Genomic DNA, 19,974 nt, shown 5'->3' on the forward strand with positions numbered 1-19,974 from the left:
ATCAGAGTCGACCATTTCAGTGATCTTCACAATGTTATGCCAAAATATTAAAATACCACTCACTTTGGCTTCACTAATAATATGAATTATGAGTCAAAGTACACTCATGGAAATAATCTCAATAATATGAGTAACTTTTATTAGTCATGTTGTCTATGAAACAATTTACTAATATTATTAGGAGTATCTACTAATAATTTCAACTCATAAACTAATTACTAATATTATTAGGAATAACTGCTAATAATTTTGACTCATAAACTAATTACTAATATTATTAGCTAATAACTGTATGAAACATAATACTAATATTATTAGTTAATTTCATTGGTTTTTCAGTAATAATATTAGTGAAAGATGTTTTATGAAACAGGGCCCAGAGGAGTGTGACAGGCTTCGGCAGCTGGCACAATTCCTATCCTCATCACTAGATGGGGCTTCATTCATTCCATTCCTGACCCAGTCGAATGACTGGAAACAGGCTGTGGATTTTCATTTTCATATAGGTCTTTCTGGAATTCTCTTGCTTTCTCCATAATCCAGTGAATATTTGCAATTTGATCTCTGGTTCCTCTGCCTTTATGGAAACTGGCTTGTTCTTCAGGTAGTTCTCGATCTACATATTGCTGAAGCTTATTTTGCAGGATCTTGAGCATAACTTTGCTAGCATGCGATATAAGTGCGACTGTTTGGTAGTTGGACATTCTTTAGCACTGCCCTTCTTTGGAATTGGGATGAACACTGAGTTTTTCCAATCTTTTGGCCACAGCTGGGTTTTCCATATTTGCTGACATACTGAATGTACCACTTTCACAGCACCCTCTCCTAGAATTTTGGACAATTCTGCTGGGATTCCATCATAACCACTTGCTTTATTGTTTGCAATACTTTCTAGGGCCCACTTGACATCAATTTCTAGGATATCTGGTTCTGGCTCTGACAACACAGTAACTTCATCATCAGGAGTATTCAGATCTTTCCTATACAAATTATTTACATATTTCCTCCACCTTTCTTTAATCTCCTCTGCTTCTGTATGATCTTTTCCATCCCATTCCAATTTTTGCCTAGCTAGTTTTTACAAATATTTGTAAGTACAAAACTAACTGCTCTGTTCAAAAGAAAATCAGAGTTTTAAGTACCAAGAATAGGAAGAGATATTTCTCAGAGAAAGGGGGCAGGAAATTACTTAAAATGTACTGTTACTTCGCTTTCAGCCGGGTCAATGAAGTAAACTGCCAAAGGAGGCTACAATCTCCCAAGAAGGTCTGAAAAAGAGATCTACTTTTACTTTAAACTGATTTGACCCAGGCATAAACTCTACCTAAAACATGTAGCAATCCATCTCAGTTCAGAATGAATGAATGAATAAATAAATAAATAAATAAATAAATAAATAAATAAATAAATAAATAAATAAATAAATAAATAAATATATAAATAAATTTTTTGGAAATTTATCGAGCATTTCCTTTCATAAATTCTTCCAATCCCTAATTTCCCTTCCTGAGGAGCCTCAGCCTTCAGGCCAAAGGCAACCAGGAAACTCTAAGAATACTACCAGATACTCTTCCTATTAGTACCTCTTCCAGCTTTAGTGGCTCCCAACTGAACATAATACAGAAATAAAAATGCAAAGTTGTAACATATGACTATATCTGGACAGTGAAATAAAAAGTTACAGAATTACATGAAATAAAATTTTGTATTTAAATATTTTTAAATAGGTGAAGCGGCACTTCATTAGCTTCACCCCAGTGGCTACCATAGCTGCAGTATCCACTTCTTGTTGTAAGAGACAAGTGAAACAGGAACCCTAGGGGCTCTCCTCTTTTAAGCATGGATTGGCTTCCACGGCATCCTTAACTTAGTCTGGGATTGCATCCAATTACTTGTGTCAAGTTCCTTGCTTTTAACTTTTCTATCTGACCTTTCTCAGTCACTCTTGTTCTCTTCTGACCATGATGGTATTAGGTTTACGAGGCTTATGAAGTCCTTCATTTTCACGTCGTTCATGGCTCTTTACTTTCTCATTTACTATTCAAAGAGTTGGACCTCTTTCTTTTTCCCTTCTGAGTATTTGTATTTCCTCTCAAAACAACAATCAGCACTACCACCACTAAATGCATATGCAGCAGCACTGTGAAGCAGTTAGTAGTTTACATTGGACATGAGAGCCAATAACCTAGCAGAGTGCCCAGGTTACTGCCACATCATTAGATGCAGCATCTTTCCAGTCTCATGATATTGCTACATGGACTATAGATACTGGAAACATGGAACATGGTCAGGTGAGTCCCAGTTTCAGTAAGAGTTGGTGACCACAGCGCCTTAGATGAGCTTGGAATTGCTCTTCTTCTCTTGCAAGACCTAGGAAGTGTTTCATTTTCACAATCTCCGTAGCCCTTTTCTATCCTTTGCCGATACCTTCATTCTTAGAGGGTCTGAACTCTTTCTCTTTTTCCTCTGATCATATTGCTAAGAGGGACGTTTGCCCAGTTCCACTTCCTCTTAAAACAATAACCACCACTACCACCAGACCACATGAGGCCACAGATCATAGTTGTCATCTAGGCACCATGCAGGCTAGTGGTGTTTCTGTACAAATATGTGGGCGTGCTCTTGTGCCAAGGATTGAGTTCACTGATCTGCCTAGACCGGTCAGCGAATGCTAATTGTTATGTTCATTTCCTTGGCATCCATTTCCATGGTTAAATGGTAAGCATGCTGGCCACTGGTCCAAGAGGCCCCGGGTTCGATTCCCGGGTCAGGGATTTTAACTCTCATCGGTTAATTCCTCTGGCTTGGGGACTGGGTGTTTGTGTTGTCTTCAGCATCAGAATTCTTCTTAGGTAGGGTCCCATCCTTACAGACACACAGGTTGCCTATATAGCGTCTGATCGAAAGACCTGCACTAGGTTTCTCTGGAGGTCACACACCATTATTATCTGCTTGGTGATGGTGACCATTTGCATTCCTTGATGGCCTTCATATACACCCACAATGTGGGGCATTCTAGCCAGTGAATGCTCACAATCAGTCAATCAGTCAATCAATCATCAATGGTCTGCATTTAGGGGTGTCACCCAGGTGGCAGTTTGCCCATCAGTAGGGCACCTAGTCTTTTCTTAAATAATTCCAAAGAAAGTGGAAATTTATCGAGCAAGCGTCTCCCTTAGTAAATAATTCCAGTCCCTAATTCCTCTTCCTATAAACAAATTTTTGACCCAATTCATCTTCTTGAGTTCCAACTTTATCTTCATACCTCAAAAAAAAAAAAGAAAACGGACTTTACCTGCTTTTATGTAGGTACTGTACTTCTTGGTCAGACAGAATGTTCTCATTTCCCATTCTCTCTTCACAATCCAACTATCCTGCTTCATTACCCCAATAGTATCAAGGTATGTGTGTGGAGTTTAGAATTGCCTAATGCTGCTTTTCTTCTGTTTTTATAATGCCATATTACAGTATTTTCCATCTTGTATTATGTCACTTGTAGCTAGCCCTATTACAAAATTATCTTTTTTTTTCTTTTCTTTCAGGGTGACTTCTCAGCCTGCACCAACCTAACAGTTCTATATTTACACAACAACAACTTAGAAAGAATTGAAAATTTGGAGCATGCTGTAAATTTAACTCATCTTTATCTTCAGGATAATAAAATAAGAAAGATAGAAAATTTGGATAACTTAACAAAGTTACGAAAACTGTAAGTATACTTTTTTGCAAATAACTTCAGTGAGATGTATAGTACGCGAACCTTTTTTTTGAGCCCAAGCTCCCATTCAGTACTATGGAGCTCAGGGATCAAGAAAAGGTTCGCGTACTTATACTTGTTGCTCGTTTGGTCTGTGATGGGAAAGTTGAGAATTGCAGAGAGAGGGAACATCTGTGATAGAGATGCAGTGTAAAAACTTCAACTGTAAATAGGTTAGAGTCAAAATTTGTTCCAGTTAAAGTCAAGATGATGATGTCTCAGGTGGAGAAAGAAGGTTATGAAGATGAGTGAAAGAAGTTCAGTAAGCAAGCTGAGGAACTTTGTACTTCTTGTCTTAGTTATTTAAACATATGGGTTGAGCAAATCACTCTATTCAGTGCTATGAGTTTAAATGGCCCAGCAAAAGAGGGCAAATTTGGACTTGCTGTGCAGTATTCTATGTCAAAGTGGGTAAATATGGATGACAATAAGTGATTCAATGATTTCTGTGATCTTCAATATATAAATGAAAATGAAACAAATTCTGAATTTTGTTCATTGTTATCACATGAAAAATGGGTCTGGAATTTCAGTGTTGGTAATAATGTTGCAAATTATTCTGAGCTATTAAAGCTAGTGCAGTTTTGCTATTCGATTCCTGTGCATAATGCCAATATCGAGAGAGTATTTTCTCTTATGCAAAGTCACTGGTCAAAAGAAAAGAATAGAATGGTCCCTGATTCTGTAAAGGGCATATTAGTTGTGCAGTACAACTTTAGAAACATTACACATGAACAGATTCATTCACAATTAAAGAGCTGTCCGAAATTGTTAAAAGAAATTGGTTCATCTGTGAAGTATGTTTGGGCAGAGAGATGACATGTTAAAATATGTACCATGGCTCTTTTTCAAAATTATACAATTTTTTGTAAGGTGTTCTCTTTTCTTCTTCAGAGAATATTGTAACCCTGTCCTGATCTGGCCAGGAATCAAAACCAGGGCTTCCGGCACTCTATCCCTACACCACGGGGCTATGTGTAATAAATACATTTTCTCTTATCTGAATGTATGATAAAATATGTATTATGTGTAATTTATAACATATGTATAGTGTGTCTAATATTGAGTCCTGTTAGGTGAATTATAACTGGAAAAGACTCAATGATTATTCCTGTATATAAGCAGATAAGTAACAAATTCTGAGCCAGCAAAAACCCATGTTTGCCATGGCCCAGCAGGAACACTGCTGTGGGGCTCAATAAAATTTTTAAGAGAGAGATTCTTTGTTTAGTTTTCTTTGTCAAGTTATTTATTTTGATTTATTTTCTATCCTTTTAGTTACTTGAGCAAAAACTCCATTGCTGTGATAGAGGGGCTTGAATCGCAAAAAGATCTACATGAACTGCATGTGGAAAAACAGAAGTTGCCAAAAGGAGAGAGTCTATATTTTGATCCAAGGACAATCAAAACTCTGTCTGTAAGTTTAGTAATATTACTGTTTCAATCTACACTGACTGACAGAGCAAATGCAACACCAAGAAGGAGTGGTCAGAACTTTATGCCAATTGCAGGGTAGACTGACGTCACTGAGGTATGCCCATGATGTGAAATGCGCTGCTGTGCTGCGCACGTAGCGAACGATAAATGGGACACAGCGTTGGCGAATGGCCCACTTCGTACCGTGATTTCTCAGCCGAGAGTCATTGTAGAATGTGTTGTCGTGTGCCACAGGACACGTGTATAGCTAAGAATGCCAGGCCGCCGTCAACGGAGGCATTTCCAGCAGACAGACGACTTTACGAGGGGTATGGTGATCGGGCTGAGAAGGGCAGGTTGGTCGCTTCGTCAAATCGCAGCCGATACCCATAGGGATGTGTCCACGGTGCAGCTCCTGTGGCGAAGATGGTTGGCGCAGGGACATGTGGCACGTGCGAGGGGTCCTGGCGCAGCCCGAGTGACGTCAGCACGCGAGGATCGGCGCATCCGCCGCCAAGCGGTGGCAGCCCCGCACGCCACGTCAACCGCCATTCTTCAGCATGTGCAAGACACCCTGGCTGTTCCAATATCGACCAGAACAATTTCCCGTCCATTGGTTGAAGGAGGCCTGCACTCCCGGCGTCCGCTCAGAAGACTACCATTGACTCCACAGCATAGACGTGCACGCCTGGCATGGTGCCGGGCTAGAGCGACTTGGATGGGGGAATGGCGGAACGTCGTGTTCTCCGATGAGTCACGCTTCTGTTCTGTCAGTGATAGTCACCGCAGACGAGTGTGGCGTCGGCGTGGAGAAAGGTCAAATCCGGCAGTAACTGTGGAGCGCCCTACCGCTAGACAACACGGCATCATGGTTTGGGGCGCTATTGCGTATGATTCCACGTCACCTCTAGTGCGTATTCAAGGCACGTTAAATGCCCACCGCTACGTGCAGCATGTGCTGCGGCCGGTGGCACTCCCGTACCTTCAGGGGCTGCCCAATGCTCTGTTTCAGCAGGATAATGCCCGCCCACACACTGCTCGCATCTCCCAACAGGCTCTACGAGGTGTACAGATGCTTCCGTGGCCAGCGTACTCTCCGGATCTCTCACCAATTGAACACGTGTGGTATCTCATTGGACGCCGTTTGCAAACTCTGCCCCAGCCTCGTACGGACGACCAACTGTGGCAAATGGTTGACAGAGAATGGAGAACCATCCCTCAGGACACCATCCGCACTCTTATTGACTCTGTACCTTGACGTGTTTCTGCGTGCATCGCCGCTCGCGGTGGTCCTACATCCTACTGAGTCGATGCCGTGCGCATTGTGTAACCTGCATATCGGTTTGAAATAAACATCAATTATTCGTCCGTGCCGTCTCTGTTTTTTCCCCAACTTTCATCCCTTTCGAACCACTCCTCCTTGGTGTTGCATTTGCTCTGTCAGTCAGTGTATTTATGACACACAAAAATTCATTAAGTGAAAAGTGTCCTATACTAGCAATTTAACAGGGAAAAAACTTTTGAACTGGATTATTTAGTTCTTTTTCCGGGTTGAACCGTGCTGCTGTTTTCTGTTCATTACGTACAGTTTGCAGACGCTTCAAATACATTGCAATGTGTGATTGATGCCTGGGAGACTGATTACCTCGGGTCAAGTAGGGGTATTTCAAGTCACCTTGACAAAGAATACTGCAATGTATTCGAAATGTCGGCAAAATGAATGTAATGTACAGAAAACAACAACGCCATTCAACCTTGAAAAAAGAACAAAATAATTCTACATACCATGGAAGCTTCACTTCTAAGATTTTGAATTAGATATTTATTACTTATTAAAATCAGGCAAAAGTCCTTCAGATCCAAACAGCTACAGACCAGTAACCTTACTGTGCCATATCTATAAAGTGTTTGAAAGGATCATACCAAACAGATTATCATCATTTATTGATCCACTCTTAATGTCTGAGCAAGCAGGTTTCAGACCAGAGAAAAGTGCACTTCTCAGGTATTACATCTGATGCAATGAATTTGAAAGACGGAAAGTAACAGAATCCATTTTTGTAGATTTAGTAGGTGCATACAATACAGTAAACCACCAAAACCTGCTTGTGAAGCTGTACCACCTTACAAAGGATTATCTGCTGACTCAGACCATCCGAATGTTGCTACACCATAGAAGATTTTCAGTAGAATCCCAAGGAAGATGCAGTAGACGGAGAAGTCAAAGAAATGGCTTCCCACAGAGAAGTGTATTGGCACCCTGCCTTTTCAATATAAATACAAATGATCAGCCTTTTCCTGCTAATACAGAAATGCTGACGATCTTGCACTGACAGCTCAAGGAGATGGTTATGAGGAGGTGGGAAAAATTGAAAAAATTCTAACTGTTGGCTTGAGAGCTCCAAATACTGCCATCTGAACCATCTGAAGCCTAACTCTAGCAAAATCCAAGTACCATCAGACTGAGCTAGGATCGAACCTGCCAAGTTGGGTTCAGAAGGTCGCCTGAGCTACTCAGACCAGCTCATTAAATATATGTAGGTAGGAGGTAGGTGTACTGGGACTTTTTGCATACTTTGTAGTATGAATCCCTTCTTCATTTTCTTTCTTCCTTTCCCCTTCCACTTTACTTCACTCAGTTCCATCATTGCTACATCCTCTTTCTCCATAAAATCAATTACCTCTTCAGCTTTCCTCATCAGTGCATTCACAATAATAATCCCCACATTCATGGTATTGATTACTGGTTGTCCACTTTTCACAGTTCCACCAGCATTCTGAGAACTGTATGTCACCTATAAGATAAGCCTTAACCTTTTCTGAGGCTAGTTTTTATTATTATGATGGGGTCGCCACTCCCAAAGGCATTTTAGAGCTACTGCCAACAATTCTTCAGGCCACTCCTAACATGGAGAACAGATGCCTTCTGTAGCTACTCCATTGGAGGGTTACCTCATCTGCCATCTCTGCCAACCCATAGCCCACCTTTTCCACCTTTGATGTTGTTGAGTCTTCACTCATTACCTTGAGCTGGAAGCCATACCAGGTAGTACACACAGGGTCAGTGTGCCCTGGGACTTTTATAGGTAATGGTGCCACGCCCTCAGATAGGGCTGGCTCTAAAAAGGATCCCTACCTGTTACCTAAATTAATAACTATAGTCAGCAGAAATGAGACATGAACAGTTTGTCCATTATGACTTTTAAAAACTAAGAAGTAACAAGTAAATTTATGGCAAAAGATTTTGGCAGATTAATTCTTTTAAAACTAAAACAACATCAACACTACAAAATTTTACTACAATTTGTTGCTAGGATAAAGAAATTTTAAATTTACTTGCAAATATCTTCCCAAAATAGAAACTCTAAAACAGGCATGCTTCATATTGTAAAATCATTTTCCTCCTGATTACATGTTCCTATAACATAATTTTTTAAATACTGGTATAGATTTTGTAGCTAATTCTTCCCCAGTGGTCAAAATCATCTTACGGTACATAGAAAATTACCTATAAGTAACTAATAACTTTTCACCTTTCAGAAATGTCTTCACATATTAAATGTGTCAGGGAATGGACTGCACAGCATAGCAGATCTTATGCCACTTTATCAACTTACTCAGTTCATGGCAAAAAATAATAACTTGGACAACACAGAAGAAATTCTACAAACTGTAGGCAAATGGCCAGTTCTTCATACTCTAGAAATGGATGGAAATCCGATAAGCAAACGCCATAAGTATCGAGAAAGCCTTATAGCTGTTTCAGCACGTCTTGGTAGGTTCATCATAAATGTACAGTAGTTAGTCGAAGAACTCACAAATAATACAGCCCTTAATCATACAACATAGATTCAGTTAAATATTTAAAAAACGTATGAATGCTTTTCATATTTGAGTTAACTCTGTAAGAATTTGTTGCAGAATCATATGAAGTAACAAGTTGCTTTCCTGATGATATGATGATAGCCACACTGTCATAACACCAGAGAAATAATAAGTAGGGCATAGATATTTTTGCACTAAAAGTGCTTCAAATATACACAAAAAGGTGGGAAAATGTGCACACAAAAATTAATGCACTTAATATCATGTCATCATCTGTGATCTGTTGATTTAAGAAGTATTAAACTTATTCCATGGCATGTTGCTGCATACTAAAGCCTAACAAAGTCAGCAAAAAGGTTAGTAGTAGTAGTAGTAGTAGTAGTAGTAGTAGTATTAGTAGTAGTAGTTCTAATAATATCTCTTACTGCTCTCTTCTTTGGGTATTTTCAGCAAATGAACACTTATTAATGAGATAAAGGCATTAAGAAAAATCTCCCTGTGGGTGGGGGAGGTAGAATAACACCCACAGTATCCCCCGCCTGTCGTAAGAGGCGAAAAAAAAGGGGCCCCAGGGGCTCTGAACTTTGGAATGTGGGTTGGCGACCATGGGGCCCTTAGCTAAGTCCTGGCATTGCTTCCACTTACTTGTGCCAGGCTCCTCACTTTTATCCTATCCGACATCTTTTGGTAAACTTTTGTTCTTTTCCGACCCCAACGCTATTAGGTTTCCAAGGGTTAGGCAGTCTTTCATTTTCACACCCTTCGTGGCCCTTGTCTTCCTTTGGCTGATATCTTCATTCTTTGAAGTGTCGGATCCCTTCCATTTTTTCTCTCTGATTAGTGTTATATAGAGGATGGTTGCCTAGTTGTACTTCCTCTTAAAACAATAATCACCACCACCACCACCATTAAGAAAAAAGTAAAAAGACTGACAATCTGACATGCTGAATTGTGGCAAAAGGAAGGTGTTATATCTCAGAGTTGAAAATAACATGGTTTTCCTGCTGGCAAGGGAGGAGAAAAACATCTAGACAAAATTAATTTTGTTCAAGATCATTGAAATTATCCTTAATTAAAATGTAGTTGCTGAAATATGCTATTATGTTTAGAATACATTACACCCTTTTTTCATGAGGAACTAATGACTAATGTCATTCCATACATTATCTGACAGCTAGGAATATAACTGCTTAGCTGAGAAGCTTGTCTCCTTACACCCAAGCTTTTCCAGCCCACAGTTGCAATATTTTTGTAACACTACTCTTTTGTCGGAAATCACTTGGAACAAATCGGGCTGCTTTCCTTTGAATTTTTTCTAGTGCACATATCAAGTAGTAGTGGTGTGGGTCCCGTACACTGGAAACATACTCTAATTGGGATTTTACCACAGACTTATGCACTCCTTCCTTTACATCATCATTATCATCATCATCATCATCATCGTTGTCGTCATCGTCATCGTCATCGTCATCATCATACATTTTTATCGTCCAACTCCCGCTGAGTTGAAATGTTTATGGCATCTTTTGATCTTCCTCTCTCTGACCATCATTGTTCCAATCCAGGCTTCTTCTAACTATACCATTGATCATTTTCAACCACCTTAGTCTTGGTCTCCCTCTTGCCCTCCCTTCTACTATCTGGGTTTCCTCATCCTCTTCGGCATCCTTCCCTCTTCCATCCTCTTAACATGTCCAAACTATCTAGACTTATCCCTCTCCGATCTGTCGAAAAGCTTTTCCAAGCCGATCTCCTTCCTGACATCCTCATTTTTTACCCTATCTTTTCTTGCCTTTCATTTCACTGGCCTGGATTTTATTGTCTTGTCTTTTTGTCAGTGTCCAGGTCTTAACTGCATATGCCAGTATTGGGCAGTAGCACATCTTACTTGTACATCATTTCTTTACACTTCAATGGTACTTCTTTCCTCCACTCCAGGTTTCTCACAATCTGATAGAATGCATTTCACTGTTGAATCATTTTACTGATCTCCCAGCCCTGCATCCTGCATCAGTTCACTTCCCGAGTACAGGGTCCGGCAAAATGATCTGACGTTTTTAGACTGGCTGTAGCTTTGGTTAGGAAAGGTGCATGCAGACGGGAGAGACAGGAATGAACTGTACAAGTGTGGCTGGACAGCGAATACGTTTTTGTCGCTCCGGAACACTGCAATAACATCATCATCTACCAGGCACTCATTCTAGGGGCACAGGTTTTGGAAATTAAAAGTGTGTTGAAAAGGATCTGCTAAAAAGCGCGGGGAGTTTTGCACTGCTCTAATTTACCCACTATGTGTGAAAGAGTCAGCGGAAGCGGTTTATTCCTGTGCTGTCTGAAGCCTATGGTCTCCATCAAAGGTTACTTCTGGCAAGGCTGTACCAGTTAACGACAACAGCTGTCGGGAGCTATTTGATGAATCTCACATGTGTGTCAAGTTCATCATTAATAGAAATTATTTTGTACATTGGCTTTATTTATTGTAGCGTGAATATGCCTACATTCTGTTTCGCATGCTTTGTTCGAGCAAAACAGTGTATCTTATTTCAGGTAAGTTCATTTCTTTTCTAAAGAAGGCTACGTATATTGAAAGATCATATTAATTTTTGCCACTGTAAAGTACAGGATGCGGCACAAATACCTGATGAATTTCAGATGTAAATAACTCAGCAACGCAACAAGCCATTCACAATTTGGAGCGAACTAAAGGTCGTATTGGCCACACCTTGCAAACAGGTGTTATTGTCGTGGTGCACGCAGTCTTGGCCTTGGCCTTGGAGAACACTGCATTGTCTCGCCTGGGCTAGTCAGTCAGCCAGCATTGCTAGCATGGGGTGGAGTGGTGAACACCGAGGTTTCGTGATTGACACTTATTTCAAAAATGCAGACTCTGTTACCACAACACAGCACTTGTTTCACAGACATTTTGGCTTAGGTCGATCGACATGAGAAAGTTCCGAGCAGAAACACCATTCTGTTATGGGTGAACAGTTTGAGAAAAAGTGGTTCAAGTGTGAAAACGAAGCCACCTTGTAGGCCTTGTAGCGTCCGAATACCAGAGACCGTCCATGCAGTGAGACACACCGTCACACAATCTCCTCAACGCTCGGTGCGTAGGCATTCACGTGCTATGGGACTCTCGGATCGCACCATAATGAGGATTTTACATGCAGACATGAAGTTCCATCCGTACAAAATTGTGGGTGTTCAGAAACTCAATGAACATGATTGGGCCAACCGCAGAGCGTGTTGTGAGACTATCCTGGAAGCTGTATCAGGTGATACCAGTGTCCTGGCAAGTGATGAAGCGCACTTTCATTTGTCAGGCTACGTTAATAAACAAAATTTTTGGTACTGGTCCGCAACCAATCCTCAACAGCTCCATGAGCGACCTCTTCACAGCGAGCGTGTTACTGTTTGATGCGCTGTCACTGATTTTGGAATTGTAGGCCCTTACTTTTTTGAAGAGGAGGGCATAACTGCAATAGTTTTTTTTTTTTTTTTTGCTAGTTGCTTTACGTCACACCGACACAGATAGGTCTTATGGTGACGATGGGACAGGAAAGGGCTAGGAGTGGGAAGGAAGCGGCCGTGGCCTTAATTAAGGTACATCCCCAGCATTTGCCTGGTGTGAAAATGGGAAACCACGGAAAACCATTTTCAGGGCTGCCGACAGTGGAGTTCGAACCTACTATCTCCCGAATACTGGATACTGGCCGCAATTAAGCGACTGCAGCTATCGAGCTCGGTAACTGTAATAGTAACATCGGATTGTTACGTATAGTTGTTATGCAACTTCCTGCAGCCGACACTCACCGACTTAGGGTATCCTGCTGTGTGGTTCCAACAAGATGGTGCCACTGCGCACACAGCAGATTGGAACGAACTAAAGGTCGTATTGGCCACAGCTTGCAAACAGGTGTTATTGTCGTGGTTGATGGGTCTCCTCAGAGAAATGTTACCAGGACGTCTCATCTCCTTACAGGGTGATGTTGCATGGCCAGCCCGTTCCCCTGACCTCGCCCCGTGCGATTTCTTTCTCTGGGGATATTTGAAGGATCGCGTCTTCCGATGTAAGCCGCGAACACTACAGGACCTGAAAGCTGCCATCTGTGAAGAAATCAAGGCAATACCACTAGACATGCTCAAGCGAGTCAAGTGGAACTTCAGGGAGAGGCTTCAGAGGTGCATCGAACAGGACGGTCGGCATTTGGATGACATTATTTTCAAAACCTAGTGTGTATGTGTATGTGACGCAAATGGCAATTGTGCAATAAATCTTTAAATGGCTTCTTGCGTTGCCAAGTTATACAAGTTTGAAATTCGTCAGGTATTTCTGTCGCACCCTGTACAAAATCTCATCACAGGTTCTCATTAGAAGACAAATAGCTGACTAGGAAGTGGGTGAATAACATGAAGAGAGACAAGTGGTATCCCAAGCAGCAAATTACTCTCTGTTCAGAACAATGAAGAGCACTATACGTGTCTATCCAATCCTTGTCTTGTTTCTCTATGGGGTCAGCTGTTTATTTAATGATAGGAGACATTAGCTTCCTGATCTATGTACTATGGTTCCTTCTGATGACACACCTTTACTGATCAAGATTGCTGTGCTACAAATTACGAGTCATTCAGCAAGTACTCTGAAAATGTTGTTGAGTACATAGCAGGAAATGTCATCCGTGAGGTGAGAAAGAAAATTAAATGCCACGAATGTCTGAAGGTTATGTTTGCACAGCATTCCAAAGAGAAGAAAGAACTTATTGCCAAGAAAGATAGTGAAACTGTCACATGGCTGAAGAAGTGTACAGGAAATAAGGCACATCACGAAGTTGTATCACAAACCTTATGTTAAAGTTACAGACTCAAGTTCTCTCGTCAGTTGCAGGGCAGTTGTTTTACAGTAACAATAATTTATTTACTGCCACCGAGTTCAGTGAGAAAACCCAATATGACAGAATGACAAAACTTCTCTTAAGCAGCATTTTAAATTAGATTGTACGACAGGTACAAGGTACGCAAGAACTGAAAGGAGTAACTTTTCATGGGACAATGAATCAGAGCTAGAAAATATGTATCGGTTCATGTGAATGAGAGAGCTGTTTTCAATCGAGAAATGTTACTGTTAATAGATCAATATAAAATTCAATTTGTTTAGTGTAAATTTTATTTCCAGTCTATGTTATAAAAATGTTATATAGAAAGGTCACCTTAGAAATGTATGATAATTCTTATTCTTCTTCTTCTTCTTCTTCCATTTCACCCTCTTTGGGGTACGTTGAATCAATCACTTCTTTGTGTGTTATTCTTTTCTTAGTGCCCAGTATTTCTTCATTCTTTCTAATCTTTGTTTCCTCTTGCCTTCCGAGATAATAGGTTTGGCTTTTAATGTAGATTTGTCTTGGAACCTTATATTTTAGTCTTTAGTTATTACTTAAGCTGTTCGATCGAATAGTGAATTTTCCGTAATTTGTAATTCTACTAGGTCTTTTTCAGTTTCTTTAAACCAGTTGGGTTTTGTTTTGTGGTTACGGAAGAAGTCAAAGATTTGTTTAGTTCATTTATTACAGTTCATTCTGAGAAGATTACTGTAAAAATTTATCCTTCTTTATCGCATAGTATCTGAGAGGTTTCCAATTTCCTTGTAGAGCATTTCATTCTTGATGTATTGTACCAGTTACGACCTGTACATGCATATTTTTTGATAGTTAATTGCATTTAATCATCACGCGTAATATTCCGAGCAAGCCTGGTTTGTTTACATTCGGTGGAACGAGCGAGCGAGTCGAGGACAGCTGTGTGTGTGACGTGGCGGCAGGGGCAAGATAGATCACCCACCTGACATGCCAAGTGTAGCTGGCCTGACCTGGTATGTTCTGGATTCAAGCGTCACACCTTCACGAACATTCGATTAAGAAAATTTTAAAACTCCTCTAATAATTATGATAGCGACTTGAGCGACATGTCATTTTGAAGGGAATCACATAAACGCCACAAAGCGTGAATCTCAAGTAAATCCGTCGAGGGATTCATGGGATAACCAGCTTCAAGGGATCATGCTATATGATGAAGTAGAAGCCCCCAAACCGAATATAAGGAGGGCTCACTTTAGCCTGATCAGTCAGTCACAGCTGAGTATTCAGCCTGGCTCTACACGCTGCCGTAGTCGTCAGAGGCTATCTTCGAGTAGTTACAGTCTTCATGTGGAACTTAAACCATCACGGCCATATGGGACTTATCAATTGTGCGCACGTGAACTCTAAAATTATTCAAAGTCTTTCTGAACATGGACTTGTAATATCTGTGAGTGTTAAGGAACAAATTATTCTAAGTCTTTGTGGACATTGACTTGCACTTTCTGCCAGTGATGAACTCTAAAATTATTCAAAGCCTTCATGAACATGGACTTGTAATATTTGCGAGTGTTAAGGAACAATTTATTCAAAGTCTTTACAGACAGTGACTTGCAATTTTTGCCAGTGATGAACTCTAAAATTATTCAAAGTCTTTATGAACATTGACTTGTAATTTTCGCCAGTGATGAACTCTAAAATTATTCAAAGTCTTTATGAACATGGCCTTGTAATATTTGCGAGTGTTTAGGGACAATTTATTCAAAGTCTTTATGAACATTGACTTGTAATTTTCGCCAGTGATGAACTCTAAAATTATTCAAAGTCTTTATGAACATGGACTTGTAATATTTGCGAGTGTTTAGGGACAATTTATTCAAAGTCTTTATGAACAGTGACTTGTAATTTTCGCCAGTGATGAACTCTAAAATTATTCAAAGTCTTTTGTGGACATTGACTTATAACTTTTGCCAGTGATGAACTCTAAAATTCTTCAAAGTCTTTATGGACATTGACTTGTGATTTTCGCTAGTGATTATTCAAAGTCTTTACAGACAATGACTTGTAATTTTCTCCAGTGATGAACTCTAAAATTATTCAAAGTCTTTGTGGACACTGACTGGCACTTTCTGCCAGTGATGAACTCCAAAATTAATCAAAGTCTTTATGAAGAAGGACTTGTCATTTTCGCGAGTGTTAAGGAACGAATTCTTTAAGTCTTTATGGACAGTGACTTGTAATTTTGCCAGTGGTGAGAAACCAATTATTCAAGGTCTTTATGAACTTTGACTTGTAAATTCTGCGAGTGACGAAGAACACATTTTCAAAGTCTTTGTGGACACTGAGTCCATCAGCCACATTGGACTTAGGTGATGAGTAATTATCTGCAACATCGTCAGAGACCATCGGAGATCATCCAGAACATCGGAAGTTCGAGACTTCCTCATACACGACCAACATGGGTGTTCCGGCCCCATCTTAACAGAGTATTTGGCATCTTCCGGAACGTGTTCCAGCCTGTTCGACCCGGTGAGCTGGAGACCCGGACCATTAAAAGGACGATGTTGAAGACAACCCCTATCTACAATGAGGTGATGTGCATTTTGATATGCATTTCATGAATAAACTCTTATTCAATCTGATTAAAATTTTTCTTGTAGATAGGACCCTGCCTCCTGTACCAAGCCCTAGCTAGTGTCTATCCAGTTTCGCCCTGAGAACTATTTCATGCTTACGTTAAAATTAAAATCTTAAAGTTAGGCTCTTTTACTGGTACAGTATGTTATCTTATTTTCCTGAAATTTCGGTCCTACGATCTTTGTATGATAATTGATTAAAGTGTGTTTAATTTTCGTGGCTGTTTAGATATGAATCCTAATCCATAATCTTGTACTGTAGGCCTACACTCTTCTACATTCTGATAAATTGGAGATGTCTAGATAAGTCCACATCTTTGTTATAAAACAATTATTGATTTAATAATTTTCAACAATATATATCTTCAAGAATAAACAAACTGTTATGTATTTTGTTTCTTCTATTTTACGTTACAGTACATTGCGATTCTGTAGGGAACCTCTGCTTAACAGAAACTTACACGCATCACATAGTTACGCTTTCCATCCAAAATTTTCATCATCAACTCAAATAATCTCCAACTGCTATACCTAATGAATAACATCTGTGTGAAAATGTCTCGTTTTCCCGCTCTGTTCTGCACTCGCTTACACAGCGCTCCGCCTATTGAGGTACATTTAAGACATGGTGGGCCAGTTCAACTTTTTTCAAAGATGATAGCCACTCTATGCAATATATTCTAGCTCGTTGCATGCATGTATTCTTCCACCTCCACCCACAGAACTAACGATAAAGAATATTTCTCTTATCAATATGGGAAAGGAAGTCAGTAATACAGAAGAAGTTGCAGAAATCTTCAGTAACTATTTTCAAGAAGCAGTTTCGAGTTTAATAGAAAATTTTCAAACATCAATCATAAGGACAAATGTGAATACAGTTCATAGGAAAGTATCATCCATGTTTCTTACTCCTGTAACTGAGCAAGATGTAGAGAAAATAATAAAACAAATGGGTAAGAGGAAATCTTCTAATTTAGATGGTTATTCAAATTGTCTTATTAAATGCTGTTACCAGTATATAATCAATCCTCTGTGTTATTTGATTAAATGCCGGGCTGAGTGGCTCAGATGGTTCAGGTGCTGGCCTTCTGACTCCAATTTGGCAGGTGTGATCCTGGCTCAGTCCAGTGGTATTTGAAGGTACTCAAATACGTCAGCCTCGTATTGGTAGATTTACTGGCACGTAAAAGGACTCCTGTTTGTCCAACCCTTGTCCCGTTCCTCTACGGGGTCAGGTATGAGGCGAGATGAATCTGCCATGGCACCTTGACATCTCCAAAACTGTAAAAGTAGTTAGTGGGACATAAAGCCAATAACATTATTATTTGATTAATTTGCCACTATCCACTGGCCAATTTCCAGACAAACCTGAGATAACTAAAGGTTGTTCCAATACATAAAACTGAAGAAAATACTGAGAACTATAGACTGGTCTCCCACTTGTATGTATACTGGGCAAGTTAGCCATGCGGTTAGGAGCGTGCAGCTGTGAGCTTGCATCTGGGAGATAGTGGGTTTGAACCCCACTGTCGGCAGCCCTGAAGATAGTTTTCCGTGGTTTCCCATTTTCACACCAGGCAAATGCTGGGGCTGTACCTTAATTAAGGCCACGGCCGCTTCCTTCCAACTCCTAGCCCTTTCCCATCCCATCCCATCATCGCCATAAGACCTATATGTGTCGGTGCAACGTAAAGCAACTACTAGCAAAAAAATAAAATAAAACAACAACTTGTCTGTAATCTCCAAAATACTGGAAAGAATTATTTACGATAGGCTACTATATTTCTTAGAGAAACATAATATACCATTATTAGCAGTTTCCAAAATGGCTTTAAAAAAAATAAATTTACTAACACAGCATTCATTAACTTTATTGAAAGTTACAAAGGGCAGCACACAAAATGAGTCACCATTTGTTTCCTATCAGTTGCCCTAGATATCCCACTGAGCAACAGTAGTAGCAGTAGAGCATAGAGAAACAAATGAGTTACAAAATGATGCGTAATTCATGATACCGTAGCTAGGAGACTAGTGTTTATAACGATGCCCGACAAGTTAAGATGGACGACGCAGCAGTGATCAGCAGTTGTGTTATTCTTTCATGAAATGAAAAGTCTTGTTGACTCAGAAGCGTTTTCGACATCTGTTTAACACTAAAACCGCAGTGACCCAGCTGTTAGTTCTTTCTTTTCTATCTTCTGCAGAAAAGGTATTTGTAGCAAGTGTAGAGCCAAGGAATATTATGTATGCTCAACATGTATCATGTGAAATGCCATTCTTACTATATGAAGCATAATGTACATCGTGTGTACTGATGTCAGATGATTGATCTCTCAAAATTGAGGAGATGAAAGCCTTTCTTGCTATACAGTACATTCACGGTGCCATAGGAGCCAAGGCTTAGAAGTTGACTCACTGTGGTCAGCGAAGTGGAGCAATCCTATTGTCTACATGTTCCTTATTTGTATGCTTAATATTCTACATTAAAATACATTATGTGTATTAAATGTCAAATAAAATATCCAGCGCATGTACTGGTATATTTTTTAGCTACCACATTCCCATCCCTTCATTAATAATAACAAAAAAGAGAGGTGGGTCAGTTCTACGGGGTATGCAGATAGCCACAGTTCCAGTGTTAACACACGATGGGCCCCTTGTAAGAGGACCATTCACAGCCTGTATGAAAAAGATTTATGGGAAGGAACAATATTGGTATCAAAGTGACCTCGACCGAAGCCTGTTTTTCCGCCCAAGAATATCAAAGCAGTATGAGTTGCTATACAGAGAAGCCCTGATGAATCATGCAGAAAAGCAGCAATACAACTGGGAATATTGAGAAGCTCCGTTCAACGGATTTTTAAAGGGACGTCCATATGTACCTGTACAAGATGACATCTGTGCAGAGGCTCACTGATGAACATAAGCAGCAGAGAGTGCTGTTGCTCATGTTGCTCACTGGGCAACAATGTTTGGTTTCCTGACGAGGCGCATTTTCATTTGGACGGTGAGGTTAACAAACAAAATGTACGTTTTAGTACTACTGAAAATCCACAAGTACTTCATGCTCTGAGGATTACAGTGTGAGCCACAATTTCCAGTCATGGACTTATTGGGCCCTTTTTCCTTGAAGAAACCTGGAACAATGAGCATTATTTGAGCATGCTCCGCAATCACTTCGTTCCACAGCTTCTTGCTACTGCATTGCCCTATAGCAAGATAAAGCAAGGCCACACACTGCAAACATTGTGTTGGATTTTGTTTTACATGAGCGTTTCAACATGCGGGTCATTTCACTCAAGTTGCCAGGTCGTTTCAATGATGGACAATTTTGAGTCCCCAATAGTCTAGACCTCAACCCATGTGACACTTTTCTTTAGGGGTACCTAAAGGAAAATATTTTTCCAAACATCCATATGATTAAATGCAGGTCAGAAGACTTATTCTTTAAAACTGCAGTGAATTCATGGAAGACAAGTGCTGTAGGGGT

The 19,974-nt window shown here is 40.1% G+C and overlaps 1 protein-coding gene across 1 annotated transcript in view; it reads left to right on the forward strand.

The window, feature by feature from the left end:
* The first annotated feature begins 2,276 nt into the window (after positions 1-2,276).
* LOC136866812 (protein phosphatase 1 regulatory subunit 42) overlaps positions 2,277-19,974 on the forward strand; it is a 103,389-nt gene continuing 85,691 nt past the window's right edge. Inside the window, exons 1-4 of the mRNA XM_068226854.1 lie at positions 2,277-2,291; positions 3,543-3,709; positions 5,036-5,174; positions 8,714-8,948. Of these exons, the coding sequence (XP_068082955.1) occupies positions 2,277-2,291; positions 3,543-3,709; positions 5,036-5,174; positions 8,714-8,948 (556 nt within the window). The remainder of the gene's footprint in view (positions 2,292-3,542; positions 3,710-5,035; positions 5,175-8,713; positions 8,949-19,974) is intronic.

The sequence above is a fragment of the Anabrus simplex genome, chromosome 3 (genome assembly GCF_040414725.1).
Source record: "Anabrus simplex isolate iqAnaSimp1 chromosome 3, ASM4041472v1, whole genome shotgun sequence".
NCBI classification, from domain to species: domain Eukaryota; kingdom Metazoa; phylum Arthropoda; class Insecta; order Orthoptera; family Tettigoniidae; genus Anabrus; species Anabrus simplex.